This window comes from Pterocles gutturalis, unplaced genomic scaffold (genome assembly GCF_000699245.1).
Source record: "Pterocles gutturalis isolate BGI_N339 unplaced genomic scaffold, ASM69924v1 scaffold2676, whole genome shotgun sequence".
Classification (NCBI taxonomy): Eukaryota; Metazoa; Chordata; class Aves; order Pterocliformes; family Pteroclidae; genus Pterocles; species Pterocles gutturalis.
Window position 1 is genome coordinate 80,647 of NW_010102766.1, and position 17,596 is coordinate 98,242.

Genomic DNA, 17,596 nt, shown 5'->3' on the forward strand with positions numbered 1-17,596 from the left:
TACCTGAGTAATCACTTAGGTAAGATTTTTGTTTCTTTCATGTATGTTTGTCTGCCTCCTATATATGAACAAGCACTGTCTTGGTTTGGTTTTTGGGTTTGTTTTTTTTTAGGCTGCCAACAGTTAAATGTCTATACTAAGAAAATCACTTGTATAGGAAACGGTAGTTACACTGTGAAATTATCAAATTACCAAGTCACACCACTTCTTTTGTAGGTTTTTTGTACTCTGAAAAACTTGAAATCTCTTGATCCACAGTGATTTTCTTTTTTTTTTTTTTTTTTTTTTTTTTTTGCTATTTCAGCCATACAGGAGATATTAGGAGTTGATTGGAAATGTCACTTCCTCTATAGTATCAAGAATATGATTGTATTATCCTGTTATAAGGAAGTTAATGTATGTCAACAGCATTCCATTTTCAGTTTTATGTGGTATAGATTAAACATTACTTAAGATCAGTGAGGATTTGGATTTGCTTAAGAAACATAAGAATGTTTTTTTTAGCACATGCTGGGTGCTAGGAAAACTCTACAACAGCATATGCAGTAATAGAATACAAAACTATCTGCAATATTTCAAATTCAATTTTACAGGGCAAAGTACAATTAGGAAAGCAAAGGACTAAAACATAAAGCTACCGTTCTGATAATAGAAGTGTTATGGTAAAAGATGTGCTATATTTGAAGGGAAACCAAAGGTAGTAATACTTTTTTGTTATCTAATAAGGAAGGTGATGGAAAGATTAGTAACAGACCACTGTGTGTTGCATGCAGATTTACTAGCAGGTCCATCTTTGACAGCATTCTTCAATTCTAATGGTAGATGTTATCTGGGGAGGGGAGTGAAAGGAAAAAAAAGAAGAGAAAGATGGTGAGAAAAAGAAAAGTCAAGAACCCTTCTCAGTGGCCAATCAGAAAGAGAAGAGAGTGTCCAGCCCTCAGCACCTTCTCCAGTAGTGAAGGTGGTTGCCCCATCATACTTTTCCCACAATAACTCTGTATTTTATGTCAGAACATACTCAGACTCCTCGTGAGTTGTTCCTGCTTATGATGCTGTTATTGTTACTGGGAGCACACGTTGACTGGGAAAGGTGCTACGCAGCTGATGCATTGCCAAGCTTTCTGCAAAAACATTAACGAGTCTGTAGTATAAAGCAGAAGCTACAACCAAATGAATAAATCAGGAAAGGGGAGAAAGAAATGGTGATTCTAACATCAGTGGCGATCACTTCCCTTAGGAGCCTGCCATAACATCCGTATCAAGGTTTGCAAGTGTAGGTCCAGGAGATGAATAATAACAAACAACTGTGTCACAGGAAAGATAGCACCACAGGCATAAAAATACTGCCACGGGCATTCTGGGGTATGCTGTCCTGAGAGCTTGTCGGAAGGGGTAGGGAGCTGCAAGTGGGAGGCAGGCTGCAGGACTGAAGGTGGAATGCCCTTAGCAATATGAAAAACTGAGGTACCTAAGGCACTGTGCAACATGTTAAAAAAGCACCATAAATACAGAGAATCAAGAACAATTCAGAAAGAAAGAGACTAGGGAGGAGGAGAAGAGATTTATCATCCACAAAAGCTTTTAAATCAATAAAAAAGAATCTTATGGAGGTAACTGGATAGTAGGTGATATTTCAGTAACTCATGGATGAGCACCATTTCAAAATGAAAATGATTTTGCATGTGTAAGCTTGGGAGAGGGAGGAATGCACCGTAAAGCCTAATGCTGCACTGTGTTGGCATTGATGTTTTTTTCGCATGCTTGGATACATACAATTGCAATGATTACCTAACTTCTTGGACCTCTTGGCAACAGTCATTCCTTTCTGGAGGTGTATCAAAGTACATATATTTATATTTATTCTTTTACCATTTCATAAGTTTCTAAAAATAGGTTAGGTTTTTTGCAGTTCAAGCAATGTATAGCATTCTCACTATAGAATCACTTTCTGCATGTAAATTCAACCTACATTAACAACACTGTCTCTACATACCTGATGGCAATTACTGCATAGCAGAGAGTAATTTTATCAGGAATTTTCATTTTATCTTGAGACTACAGGCCTTGTCTAGTCTAGGCACTGACAGTTTGGAATTTAGCAAATGAAACTTTGCCCATTTCTTCACTGATTGCTTCTTATATAATAAAGTTGCTGACAAATAGCATCAGTGCTAAGAAAAAATACAATCCTAATAAGCAGCCCATTGCAGAAGGGGTACTTAAACACTTGGGAGTTAATCTTAATAGTGCAGGCCAGAGCCACTGTCTAGACGGTGGTTTGATGTAACTAAATAAAATTCTACTCATTCTCTCCAATAATTGCTTAGCAGAGTTTTAAGCTAACTCTAGCCTTTGCTAAAAAAAAAAACACTGGTCAGAATAGTAATTACCTCCACAAGTGATTAGCATTCAGCAGCAATACATTCCCTGAGTGTAATAAGAGACCGACAATCTAGTCAATAGATTGTCTGTGCATTCAGTGCTTATGTTTGTATATTTTTTTTTCTGTGAATAGCTTAATACATTCTATGTTCACGGGTCAAGTGAGTTTGATGCACTCAATGCAGAGCATTAGAGACCAGCTAACCAGTACGTAGTTCAGCTCCAACCTTAGAGTCTGTGAATATGGCATACCGGTTACCTCTTCTCCTAGTACAGTAGCTACATGAAATTAATGAAATTGATGGTGAGGCAGCAGTGTGAGTCCCTGTGTGGGAAAAAAATATGTTGACAACATTTCATTGTTATTTTTTGTCATGCTATCATTTTTATATAAAACATCCTTATTGCAGCAGAGCAAGAGAAATTTCAAACATTAAATACAAACACTGTTACATACCATTAGAGATTAAGATCTTCACTAATTCTTTTTCTCTTTTTCCTTTGATTCCATTTGATTGCTTTTGTGTCTTGGCAGCCTGATCGTTATTTCTGCTGCAAGGCAAGATAATTTCTCTCTGGGACTTCATCTGCTTTCCATCTCCATGTCGTAATTTCTGTTTTGCTTGTGTTTTTTTAATTATGTAATCCTGCAGCTTGACATCGCCTTTTTAACCTGGACTGCATAAATAAAGATGGGGATTTTAATTGCGTCTGCAGAAACAAAGTTGATTCATTAGCATGTGTTAGATGTCTGAGTAATATCAGGTTTGAGAATGTACGTATTTTACAGCTGAGTACATTAAATGATGTTACAGTGAATTCATTATTCATTTGTTTGCCGAAAAGGAAACTGGAGGAAAAGAGGAGCTCTTTCTCTTATAACCTTTCACACTTTATTGGTTTCATATGAAATGTCATCACCTGATTCTCACTTGACCTAAACCAAACTAGAGAAAGAAAGTCAGTCCCATCATTCAGCTACCATGCACGTAATTTATATGAGAAAGGGTTAAACACACTGTCAGTGCATGGGACAGCATTGTTAGTATGTTTGTCACATACATAAGTTTAATCTTAAAGAAATAAAAGAACAATACTGAAGGTTGCAAGTTAGAGATTTAAAAAAACAGTTGTGTGTTACACTAAGGAAATCTGTAAAGCACGTAAAGCATTAATGTGTGATACCTCTCTTCCCGTCTTCCCCTCCACCCTGAGCAGTGCAGATTTTCCTTTTTTTTTTAAGATCCTCAGAATTAATTGAATGTTCTGAGAACTTGTGTGCTGGAGTGAATGATATGAATGATCAGATGAAGATAGAGAAGCTCACTATACAGCAACAGATAATATTGCCCCAAACATCTAGTCCTGCCTCCTGTTTCAGAGTAGGATACTATTGTAGATCATCCAGTTGAAAGAGAATTCAATCCTTTCCTTCTTTGCTATGTAATTCCTTATTTCAAATACACTTACTATGCTGTTTTGAAACTGGTAGAAAATAATTAGCTCCCTCCTTAACCTTATTGGCAATATTTTCTATGTTGGGATCATAGTGCCTACGATGAGAATCTTCTGTCACAAAACACCAGTCAGGTCAGAGCTAAGACACAATATAACGACACTAGCGATTGTTTAAATATGAGCCAGATTCTGAACTTCTATACTGATGAGGAAGACTTTAGTTTTCATACTGATACTATCAGCTTCGTTCAAATTTGCTAATTACTAAGTGAGTACATAAAGAAACTACATTTGTAACATTCTGTTAGCCTGATCCAGACACTCATTTGACTGTCAGGAAGTGGATATCATCATCAATATTATAAACCAAGAATATATAAAAATATAAGCATAGAATAATCATTGTTGTTTGTCAAAGTTTGACATCTTCAATCCTGAGTTTTCACTGGGAAGAGGGAGGTAGAAGCAATCCCAGTAGAAAAGTCATGTATCCTGTCTCAAATTTTGTTCCCCAGTATTGAAGTATGTGGGACTTATTTGCATAGGTCCTGTATCAGTTCCCTAAAAAAATACAAAGGTAGCTAAAAGTTCATGGACTTAACTTCTCTCAACTGGTCACTGATACTTGAGACAGTCAGGAGAGATGGCACTGTCCCAAGAAAAGCCAGGCAGACTTTTCCTGAGGTTGCTGTAACACCAGATAGGTACTTCTGTTCCAAGTGTTATGCAACAGGTCTGAATCTCCCCAAATCAAAACATTCCATCTGAGTCTTTCAACTCATTTTTTATAGATTATTTATAGACTATCCCACGTCAGAAAAGTGGAAATTGGGTGACAGTAGAAATATCAAGTAGATGAAGATGTGTTTCTTGAAGGTGGAAATTGGGGTAAAATAATTTTGGGGGTTTTGTTTTGCTTGGTGGGCTTGGGGTTTTTTTTGAATGAGTGGGACATACTGGATTAAATCAGGGAAGCTCTTTTCAGATTTGGGTAATATAAAAACCAAAAACATTTGAATAAGCACAGTTGAAAGTTTAATTATACCTTGGGACTCTTTAGTTTAAGAATAGTTTTGTACCAAACTTCTGGCCACCAAAGATTTCTAAATCTTGCTATGGTCACAGAAAACATAAAGGCGGGTCTGGGAAGAACCCTTAATTCTTCTACTCCAAATGCAGAAATTGCTAATATTTTTAGTTAATCATCCTTTTGTTGATGGCAGTGTAGGCACTGATTTCTACCATAGCTTACCTCATGCCTAGGACAAAGCAGTAGTACATGCACAACAGTAATGAGTAATAAGTAAGAACATTGTTTTCTAATCTGAATGAAATGCATGAGGATCTTTCAGAAAAATACAGGCTGTGCAGCAGAGTTATATGTGATTGTGATTAAGGTAGTTTCCCATTTGTTGTACAGCAACAAATTTGCTTCAGCAGCAAATTTCAGATCTTTCCTCCTAAGTATGTTTTGACAGGTAATATTGGAGCTATTACCTGTCAAAATACCGGATCAAAAATAAGTGACGATAAGACATCTTCACTAATATGAGTAGAAAAGTCATCAATATGTGCACTTAGCAATTCATTACAGATTATACCAATATGCTTACAAGTGCACTGGCATTCTACTGTATTTAGCAAAATGTAATTGATTTGTGCATAAAAGCTGCACTGATGTTTTGTATTGAGCAGCACAGTTATGTAATTTTAAAAAAATGTGACATATGTATTTGAACATAGGAAAATATAAATAAAAATTTTAACTGCATTTTGCAGCAACAAGAAAAATATGCATTTCTTTATCTGGTAAGAGGTAAATTCACATCTCCTCCAGCAGACATACTAGCAGATAGGACATGTTGCAGATGGCATGCTTTCATAGTGAATTGTATTGTTTTACTAAAGAAGAATGACATGTGCAGTTTTGTTATTGTTTATTCCGTAATTTTAATGGCAAACCAATAACTTCTGTATCAATAATGTACTATAAGAATTTTATTTCACTTCTTTAGTGCTCTCAGCATGCTAAGATACGAGTCAGAAGATGAATGAATGAGAGAGCTGGCAAAAAATAAAAAAATCCAAAGTCAGGTAGTCCATGTGTTCATCAGATTTAAAAAAATAAAAATGTGTAGGTTTGTACTGCTGTGGTTTTTCTTTTTTCACTGTAGCAGAATGCAGTGACCACAGTCCAATAATTCCTACACCATCATACGCACTGGAGTCACCAGTTACCAAGTCAGAATTGTAAAACTCAACCATATGGCCGTTCGTTATGGAAGGATTCTCAGAGGCGTGAGGGCAGGGACGTGCTTAACTCTCACTGAAATGCAGTCAGTCATCATAGATGCTTAATTCATGTAAGAATCTAATCCTAGGTGTATTCTAACATAGACTGCACTCACCGATAAAGCTTAAAGTTTCTTGTTCTAGGCACATTAGAGGTGGAAATGCTGTGCTGAGGTGCCTCAGCTAAAACTCATACTATGTGTCACCCAGCAAAATAGCTGTGGAAATGCCATACTATACGCAGCATTAATTTTGTATGAAAACAAATGCTGTAACGCTACTACATAGGCTGAAAGTAGTTTTGGCATGCTATATCTGGTTATTTTAGCTTACACACCTGTGGAGTTAAGGACATACAGAATGAATGCCCCATGTGAAAAAATGCTGGTAAATTACAGAAAATCTAGAAAAGAACAATAATGCTCAGAGGCTGAAGAAATGATACATGGGGAAAGTCAGAACAAATTGGATTTGGTTTATATACAAGAGTGTGAAGGAAAACGTAATATTCTTCCAGCATGTAAAAGTCTGTTAAAAATTTCATGGCAATCAACTACTTCCTCTGCCTGTGGGGCTCTAGGGTGAAGAAATAAACTTTGCAGCAAAGGTAATTTATGTTAAACTGTTAAAGAATTTCCAAAATACAGTGTCATGAATGGAGCAAATGCCGTAGGGTATTTTGTGCAGTCTCTTCCACTGTAAGCTTGCAAGAACTGTTTACACCAGAGTCTTACCTGAAATGATATGGCCATACCTGATATTGACACAAGTATTTTTCAAGACAACCATCTAGTTTTTTGTTATGATTCTGTGTCCATAAATGAAGTGGGTTCTCTTAGCTGTTACAATGAACTGATAGTTTTCTCAAAGATACCATTTGCCCTGAGGCAAGTCTATAACAAGTGAAAACTGTATTCTAACTGTAATTTTACTTTATTTGTTTAGCTCATTTGCTTTGTGCTTGAGTTAGGACCTACGTTACTACCTCGTGTAATTCTTCTCTTAATACAGACAGAGGGACTATGCCACATGTAGAGAGTGGCCATTGACATTTTGAGTTAGAAGTTTTCCTTGCAAAATTAAAAATTCCACATATTTGTTTTCAAAATGAAATTATTAGTTCATGTTTGGGTTTACACTGCAACCTGTAGGGAGGGAGTTCTTTCAATGAATTTCAAGCTTGAAAAAGTCAGTGAATGCATGTAGTGTTCTTTAGGGAAAATAACCTCATATTTCCTTATTTAGCAGATTCTGGTGAAAGAGTCAAGACCAGTTCTCCTTTATGGTGACAAATATATCTGAAAAATTTAAGTTCTTCAGACGGGTCTCTCTGAAAGGGAATATAATGATCTACATTTTCCATCATTTACAAAGCTTTTCCTGTTTTCTGAGGAAGTTAATGGATACAGCTGGCTACTGAAAGGCACATGTTCCTAATAGATGTTTTTCCTAGGTGGTCTTTCTGGCTAATATCACAGGAAATGTATGAATTTTTATTTATGAAATTAAAATTTTATCCATAGATTAAACTGGCAATAGAAAGGTCACCATGGCTCAGAGTTCCGTTCAAAAATAAAAATCCAAACTAAAACCTCTTAAGATCCCCAGAATGTTTTTCAATGTACCATTTCTCATTTTTGTGCTGTTTTGTCCATTCACTTCTGGCTTTCAGGTTAACCAAAACCATAAGAATAATAATTTAATTTTGTTGCTCTGATGTTTCACTCTTTTGATTATTTTGTTTCACTGAGTCCTTACATAATATTCATATCAACTAGAAGAGAGAGCTCTCTTGCATGGACAACAGAAAATCTTCATTAGAGCACTTGAACAGTAAGCTGAATGGTTCAATATGTTCTTCATACTGTGATGTAATATCCTGTCCAGTGAAAGAATTATTCAGGCTGCACACAGTGATCAGCCTTGAGTACAGGTATAGGATAAAGCAAAAAGTAGTCAGTGCATTCACTTTCACCCTCAGTTCCATTCATATGAGCCTTTTCAAGACCTTTTTGGAAAATCTTGCTGTGCTTAACTCTTTGACAGACTCATTCTTCAAAATGAATTCACTAAGACCCTGCCTTTCCTGCTGTTAGGAAGAGTTCAAAAAGGGCATCTCACATTGATGCCAGCAATATAGTTTTGAATTGTTCTTGACTACTATAGATAAAGATGAAAGACAAGATAGAGAACACATTTCAAATATTCCCACGGTTCCTTTTAATATCTGTTTCCTTTTGTTTTAATAACAGTACCACACTCTGTCATAAGGATCAGAATGGAAACAGATTGGGGGTTATCTTTTTATTAATCAGTTATCTTTCAGTATTGACTGATAGCCTACTAAGCATATCTCAGAAATTTCAAAAATTAATGGTGTAATGATGGTTGATTTGCAGACTTACTAGAGGACTAAAGTTTGTTACGAATCGTTTAGCCTAAAGTTCATTTATGTTATCTTGAAATCCTCTTTGGAGCTTCTTTTTCAAGGCTACTGTAGTTAAGATCTTAGAATTACATTGCACTGCAGAAGTGTTTATTTTCTGCCTAGTTTGTAAACTCCCAGTATGCGGTTCAGATGAGCTTCAACAATCACAGTATCATAGAATCATGTAGGTTGGTAAAGACTCTTAAGATCACAGAGTCCAACCATTAACCTAACACTGCCAAGTCCACCACCAAACCACATCCCCACGTGCCATATCTGCATGTCTTTTAAGTAATTCCAGGGATGATGACTCAACCACTTCCCTGGGCAGCTTGTTCCAATGCTTGGTAACCTTTTCAGTGAATAATTTTTTCCTAATACATAATCAAAACCTCCCTTGGCACAACTTGAAGCCATTTCCTCTCATCCTATCACTTGTTACTTGGCAGAAGAGACCAACACCCACCTTGCTACAATCTCCTTTCAGGTGGTTGTAGAGAGTGATAAGGTTTCCCCTCAGCCTCCTTTTCTCCAGCCTAAACATTGATATCTTTGCCTTTATGTACTCACAGGTACATATCTACCATAAGTCATTATTAGAGACCAGTGCATGCAAATGTTCTTTTTTCCTCTAGTAAAAAAGAAAAAAAAAATTATTCAAAGAAAAAAAATTGATTCAAAGAAAAAACTGTGATTAATTGCTTTGGGAATACATTTGGTAAGACTTAGAAGGATCTGTCTACCTGGGGCTGGCTGCTCAGTTCTTTCAGAATTTAGGATCCTCTTAAATTCAGTGCCTCTCTGAAAGCAAAATCTAAAACTTTAAACTGTATTCTTTTCAGCCTTATTTCTGAGTAGGAGTTTATATTTTTAAACTGTCATTTAGAATTAGACAAAAGTGAATGAGGGACACTCGACTAAATCTTGTTCATACAAGGCCTAAAAATAAGGCCTTCTTTATTCTGATTTTTTTTAAAAACTTTGCATTACAATCCCATGTGCTAGAGTCAGTGCCTGAGATCTTTAGACTTGAATAAGCCTAATCTTTAGACGGCAAGGCATTGTTGCAGAAAGGAAAATGGCTTCAGACTAACAACTGCTTGGATACAGAACATGAGCTGGAACGTCTGAGGCACTAAGCTAGCCTGATATGGTTTGAGGCAGATTCCATTGCCAACTACCTTTTTTATTACGTAATTATTATTATCACTCCACATTGTTGTAGAAATACTTTATTTTTGAAGGAAGACTGTCTGAAAATCTTGTTAGAAAGTTTTGTTTTCAAAAGTCTATTATTAAGAAAACCAGAGCAAGAAGTCTGTTACATACTGTTAATTCCTATTCCAGATTCAGTGTAATTCATATGCTGTTCTTACAGCAAGGAATGTACTACATGAATCTGCCTATTACAAGTTTGCTGTCTCTTTCCTGATCTACATTTTGTCCTCATCATCTCAGATGGTCTGTAACAGCTGGCTCATGTGTTAAGATTCACACGAAGAGACTTTTCATCCTGAATAATGGAACTTTACACTGGAAAATTATTTTTCTACCCTTGAATGTCAGGAATCTTTCTATTTATATCTTCATATGGAAATACACTTTCTTCAGCTCTGTTGGTGTATGGCAGCACCTTGTCTAGTGTCTGTGACGTGTTGAAGTGTGAATATCCACAAATATTTTTAGGAACTCCATAGCTACTTAAACCCCTCAAGTCTGAAATGGTCTCAAGCTGATAATTTTTAATAGAAAGCATTTACGTTTTCTTACAACTTTGCTTTCAGTGAATGCTTGTTCTTCCATGAAGAGCAAGGATTCACATGGTCTGAGTGGAAGAAATGTAGAGACATAAAACATATGTATGTTTGAGGGGCAGGTTAAGAGAATGTGCCTGTCATTAGTTATGTCTTTGAGCTATGTCTACTACTGTGGTACTTAAAATATTTCATAATGTATTTAGTAGTCTTTTGAGAGCTGCTCTGATCTCAGATGTAGTGGTTTCGGTGGTGTGTAACCTAGGATCATGAGACAGTCAAGTTGTAGTAAAAGGTATGCTTGTCATTACTTTTGATTTAATTTGTCTTTAAAAAACACTCTTTGAAATCACCAGCGAGTTCCTTTGTGCTCATGTATGAGTTTAGTTCATGTTGCCATCCTTAGTGACAGGCAGGAGGACATTACAAATTATTGGTGAAAACTGTTTCGACAGGCAGGAGAACATTACGTATTATTGGTGAAAACTGTTTTCTGTAACCACGTACAATTAGTGACACAGAAAAGCCCTCACTGGGTGCAAGTGAATATAGTCTGCAGAGGAAAAGATCAACTGTTGGAACTGGGGGTGGAGTGGATAAGAGGAAGGTGAGGACCATTAAATTCACCAAGGGTATATTACAATCTGACTCTGAAAATAAATAAATCTTGTAATAGTGTTTATGAAGGAGGATGCATGTTATCATCACCATGCCTTACCACATTTAAATTGTCTGTTTTCCAGACAACATATACAAGTGAGAAGGAAATTGCCCTTACTACAAGGAAATTAAATACAGACCAAAGAGCTAAAGCAGAGTAACATTTGGCAAGTAATTTCAAAACTGACTTGTTGATGTGATAGTGATAAGTTTTGGATGAATCAAGTGGTTTGAGAGTTTTTTTCTGAAAAAAAACATGAATATGTAACCTCTGAAAAACAAACTCACTTTAAGTGCTGAAGGCCAGGATCTTAACATAGGATGAAACATTTAACAAGAACTCTGTCTCACAAAATAGTATCTTAACAATTAACTTATATTTGATTGTCTTCTGCTGGTGAAGTCCAATATAAAACATTGTTCTGATCTCTCCCAAAGATAAATTGGACTCTTAAGTTGTTAGGAGTATTGGGAATGTAGGGTTTATGATCACAGAGCAGAAGAGTGTAGGAGGCAGGTAAGGGCATGCCTCTGAAGAAGACCTCATGTTCTGAGAAAAATCCAGAAGCAAAAATATTAAAAGATGTAGTTCCATCAACTTATGCTTCTTGTGCTCTTCCAGAAGGTCAAACCCACATCAATCCAAAATCAGGTTTTCATTCTAAAACTTTGATACTTACTTTCATCAGTTTACACTTTCAAATAATATATACACTGGACTACAAATGGTATTTATTTTTGAATAGTTAATATCTACTTCTAGCAGCAGTCCTCTGCATTAGCTAGCTCTTACAGAAAGTAGTTTAGAAAAAAGTATAAAATGATTGGAGTTTACATTAGATAAACTAATCATTAAAAAAACCCACATAAATTCTGTATATTTATTTTCTCCCAGCCTAACTGAAAAGAAGAAGTTTTTTACAGGCTTCTCAGTATGTGCTTAACATTAGATTACTATTCAAAGTAAAAATAAAAAAAAAGTATTTTCTGTTGCTTGCAGAAATGCTGGTAACCTACTATGTTCTGAACTTACATTTAATTTTTGTGTTGAAAATTTATTTCTCTGTTGCATTTGGGAGTTGTTTTTATAAAGTATTTCTAGAGAGAAATCTGGTTAAATTTTCGGGCATGCTTTCTGGAAGCTGGTACTGCTTCTACGAGCATACAATTTATATGTTGGAACGGCAGGGTAAAGAGAACTACATGTTTAGGCATGCAAAGGCATAGCCAGATATTTATTTATTCTATTAATTTTTTTAAAATATATGAAGTATTCTACCATTTTTAGGTTTGTTTTTTTTTTTTTTTTAAATCATACAAACTGAACAGGTTTAGTCAGAGGTTTATGCTGAACCTGTAGTTACTAAGATCACAAACAACAGCTATTATGTATTAACATTTTCTGTTAAAAAATGTATGTCATTCTATGGGAATTAATAAATTATACATAATAAACCACAACTTGTTTGTCTAAAGTATGGCTAACCAATATAGACACAAGTTATACTGTGTCTATATTAATGATAAAGTGAAACTAAATTTACTGTAATTATATTGAAATAACTACATTGAATATATACTTTTCTCTAATTTGCAGAAGACCACAATGGCTTATTTTAGTATTAAGAATCTGGCAAATGACTCAACGATATTCGTGAAATACCTGCAGTACTTACTCTTTCAGTATTTCAGCAAATGGTACCAGGAAGTAATTACTTAGATCCTCTTAATAAGAGGATTTTATACACTATTACTCCATTTTAAATACTGTAGTATACATAAAGATTTTTAGTCACTTTGTTCCAATTCCTTATCTATAAATTAAGCTATCAATTTCTGTAAGAAGAAGTTTCAGGGGTTTTTTTTGTCTCTAATGAGTGTTCATCACCTGCCTCAGTGGTTAGAATTTTTTCTCCTCTTTACCTAGATTAGTTGTTCTCAGACTCCCATTTGTGAGCCATTAGTGATCTGTGATCTGTGAGCCTCAAAATAAAATGATCTGCAAGCAAAAGCTATTCAGGACTGGGCAGTGTGAAAGCATGCTAAGTGTTTTTTAATAAGCACTGTGAAGAGTGAGAAGTCTGGAGAACACGAGTTTCAAAGATGCATTTCCTAATTTTCCATTTTGGGGAAGTCTCCAGTTTTTCTCTTGGATTAGCATGATAATTTACATTTCTATCAGAAATACTGTGAAATATTCTGCTTTTGTTGTTTCTTACAGTTTGTGTATTCTCACTGAATTTGGAATGAGTCAGGCTTCCAGTGATTAATGAAGACATTAAATAAAACCAATGTACTGGACTCAGATTCACTTCTTTTCTCTATGTATGCAAGGCTAATTGATAAGAATGCATTGTTATAAATAGAACGGAGACTGACTGTCTCAGTTTCACCTATCAGTCACTGAAAGCAAAATATTTTCAATTATTTAGCCCCCATTCTATTTTGTATCATGTTTTCTGATTGTTTTAGGGGTTCAGCATTTCTTTTTTTCATAATAGCTTTTATAGTAAATACCATTTTTAAATTAAGCAAATTATTGAGCCTGAGAAATGATGATAAACATATGGTTCTCTTATGCATCATCTCATATAGAATTATTTCAGCTTGTTAAAATCCTAAACTATAGTGTTTTGAAATGGAGATGTCTCTGAATGAAATTTAATGGAGGAAGTCTATCAAAATATGTTTTTTATATGCCTGTGAACACAATTTTGTTATATGCTTTGTAACACAGCTCTGAGAAGGAAATTATATTTTCTCACAGTGCACTTAATAGTTTTTGGTGCTCTTTCATTTATCCATGTACTAACATTATTTCTCAAAAAAATCAGTTTTTCAGGTGAGATATTTCTATGCATACTAAATATTTACATCCAATGAACAGTTTATATGTTTGGGGAATAATGGGAAACAGATTAAATATGGCAATAATTTAAAAAAATCTCTGTCTACCTTTACTGGATTAGTACTGTTATTAAATTCTGGACTGTGAAAGATGGGTTACTGAAGATATAGGTCATATTTTTAGCTGCTATAAATTGTTTTTTCTTTAGTGTATCTATAATTATTGGTATCTTTTAGTCATCTGCACCACTGAATTTACAAATAACCATTATGGAAGAAGATAATGTAAGAGCTACTACCACAAGAGAAATTATTATGGATGAAAAAATAAATTTCATGTGTTGGATTCTTAGCAGTTGTTGAATATTCTGACTCCACATACTTTAAAAATGTACAATGATATACACTCAGATACTTATTCATTTATTAATGTCAGTTTTAAATGTATCAAGTAATTACATATTTTTAATTACAGGTGAAGTGTGATCAATACTGGCCAAGCAGAGGCACAGAAACTTATGGACTAATCCAAGTGACCCTTTTAGACACTATTGAATTGGCAACATACTGTGTTCGTACATTTGCACTTTACAAGGTGTGTATATTTATTTGTATATACTTACAATATACTTTAAAATTTAGATGTAGGCAACTTTTATATTTTCCTTTCATTTTCATGTTCCTTTCCTTTCCTTTTCATCTTCCTTTTCACCTCTCTTCTCACCTCTCTTCTCCTTTCCTTTCCTCTCCTCTCCTCTCCTCTCTTTTCCTTCCATCCTTCCTTCTTCCTTCACTCCTATCAATCACTCCCTCCTGCCCCCCTGCCCTTCTTTCTTTTGCTTCCTGCCTTCCCTGCCTTTCCCCCTTGTTTTCTCACTCCCTTTCTTTCCTTTCCCTCCTTCCTCTTTCCTCCCTCATTTCTTCCTAACAGCACTGAGCAATATGACTTCTCCTACAGACAGAGTGTATTTTTCTTACAGCCAGGAGTTTTGTAAGTTAGTACAGAGCTCTCACTATGACAAACCATTTAACTGAATGAAATACTAGCTAAATCTCTGGCACTTGTTGTGATGCATTACCATGCAGTATAGTTAAAGCTTTTACATTGTTTGAATCCTGCAATTTAAAATCTAAGAAGCATTTGCCTCCATAGCCTGAGTTCTGTTTCTCTCTGGACCCAAATGTGATTTAAATACACTTCACTGGTATATGTGCTTCTGCAGTTGTTTCACTGAAAAGTGCCAGTATCACATCAAGTGGCAGTTTTATCGTGAAGTTTTTTTGTTTCCTAGAATGGTTCAAGTGAGAAAAGGGAAGTGAGGCAATTCCAGTTCACTGCCTGGCCTGACCATGGTGTTCCAGAACACCCAACACCATTCTTAGCTTTCCTGCGACGAGTCAAGACCTGCAACCCACCTGATGCTGGACCTATGGTTGTACATTGCAGGTAAGCCCAGAATTTCTTTCAATGCATCTTATGTCAAGATTACTGCTTTCTGGTTTGTCTCTCTGGCAAAGAGACTTCTGAGTCTGTCAAAGAAAAAAAGATGTTAGAATTGCAAATTGGGGACCTGAGTATGGCACTGCCAACTTGGATGGGACAAAATTATTTTCTTTGGTCTGTGCAAGAGGAATTAGTTTTAGAATATCTAAAGGTCTGCAGGGAGAATGTCTGAAGGGAGAATACAAATGTATCTATGGCATTCAGAAGATGGAATGAAATAGAATATAATGTTGATTTAAAAACCTGAGTATTGAAGAAAGTGTGTTTTAGGCAGTGAAACAGCTTTTGAAACTACTACTTATATTGTGTATGAAATCAAAGAACATGAAAATTAAGAAGGATAAATGGCAACTTCTATTGAAAATAGGTGGAAACCTTAATCTGTATTCAAGGTTAAACTCTCAGCTTAGGACTGTGAGGGGCTGAAACTGCAAATGATGTACCTGGGGAGCAGGCTGAGCTCAGTTACAGGGAAATGAGTACTCCATGCTGTTTGCAAAGTAGCAAACCTCTTTAGGCATCATAAGGTATGAATTAATAAACTCTGCAGAGAAAAACATCAGGAAAATGGAGAGGAAGAGATGGGGATTCTTTAGAAATCTTTGACAAGAGCAGATCTTTTAGAAAGCCTTAAAATCACAATGATAAGAACATTGTCAGAACATGTGTGCCAATTCTGATAGAAGTAACCTGTAAAATGAGTGTCCTGTATTCCAGGGCTGTGTTGTTACAGTTTACATAGCTTACTGTGCTGCTGCTTTCAAAGCAAATTCCTAAGATTACTGATTTTGGTGAACTCATTTTGGGATACCTTCAGTTAGTAAGGCTGAGATCTACTGCTCCCTGTCCAGTGAAGCTACAAATGCTTAGCATATTTGAAAACCAGTGTTGCTGTTGTCATCCAAAAACTGACGAATAGGAATTACAAGGATTACAGCATACCAATCCCTCTCGTTCTAGATTCTTGGAAGCTGGTTATTTTAGTGTTTTTAGAGTGATTTTAAAAATGAGAAAGGAGAATAAAGTCTACAGGAAAACAAAATAAGGAGGACTTCAGTGCTGAAAGGCACAGAAGGCTTAGAAAAGATCAGAGAACATGGAAGACAGACATTTAATGTTTATTGAAACACCAGGGTTAAGAATGTGGAATAAATATAAATAATAATACAAATCTATTCATACAGTTTGCTGAGTATTTCCTGAATGGAGTCAAATCTTTTTGTACCTGTATTTACAGGATGTTAAAGCATTTTGAATATTGTCTGGAATTATAGATTGCCTCAGTTATAATTTCATTAGCTTGATCCGTAAAGATCATGCCTCCAAAGGTGCTCAGCAGTGAAGACCTTGTGCTTTAAATCAAAACCAAAATTAATAGAAGAAATTAATCCTCCCATTCTAGGAAGACTGTTAAGTTAGTATAATTACCTACATTCTCTCAGTGCAAAAATAGACGGATTAAATTAGTTGTTAAGAGTCATACAGCAAGTCATTGGAAAAGATGAAATAAGAAACAAAACTTATTATCCCTCAGTGGTATTGGCAAACTGCAAGGTCATTATTTCCCTTTGTACTTGGTTATACATGCGAATCGTGGTGAAAGTGGTGGTCAGGTTGGGTAGTATGATTTGATGCCTGTTGAGAGACATTTTTCCCAATTTCCTATTAATTTATTTATCAATACTCTATAATATGCATCTCCTTATAGTAAATTTGTTGAAGCACTTTGCCTTATGTTATAGCTTCTTGAGACATTAAGATTTTAGGCATTCCATACAACCTATCCTCTACAAAGCAGACTTCCACATATTCTAGTATTTTAGCAAGCCTTTTAAATCGCACTCCCAAAAATTTGTCTCTGAGCATAAGAACGAATGAAACCAGATTTCTTGCAAATTTACAGATTTATGTGTCTGTATGTAAAAATTGTATGTGGCTGGACATGTAGGAGCAAATGTTGTGGACAGTCTAAAGTTGATGAATGTACTCACGTTCTGTATCTTACCTGTCACTGTCTCCCATTTTGTGTTCAGGAATTCTTCTTGTTTCCCTTGACGTCCCTGGACAGATTTAATTCTGTCAGGGCTTTAGCTTTCCTGAGCTGATCTCTGGCTGCTAAGACAGTTTCTCTGTATTCCCCACAGGCTACCTGTCCTTGCTTCCACCCTCTGTAGGCTTCCTTTTTGCATCTTGAGTTTGTCCACAGTTCCTTCTTCATCCATACAGCCCTTCTGGCATTTTTGCCTGACTTCCTCTTTGTTGGGATGAATC

At 35.6% G+C, this 17,596-nt stretch overlaps 1 protein-coding gene across 1 annotated transcript in view; it reads left to right on the plus strand.

Moving 5' to 3' along the window:
• The window catches only part of LOC104471163 (receptor-type tyrosine-protein phosphatase delta-like), a gene marked incomplete at both ends in the record, with an annotated part of 111,359 nt that overhangs the window by 78,599 nt on the left and 15,164 nt on the right, over positions 1–17,596 (plus strand). Inside the window, 2 exon segments of the mRNA XM_010086408.1 lie at positions 14,297–14,416; positions 15,114–15,268. Coding sequence (XP_010084710.1) covers positions 14,297–14,416; positions 15,114–15,268 — 275 coding nt within the window.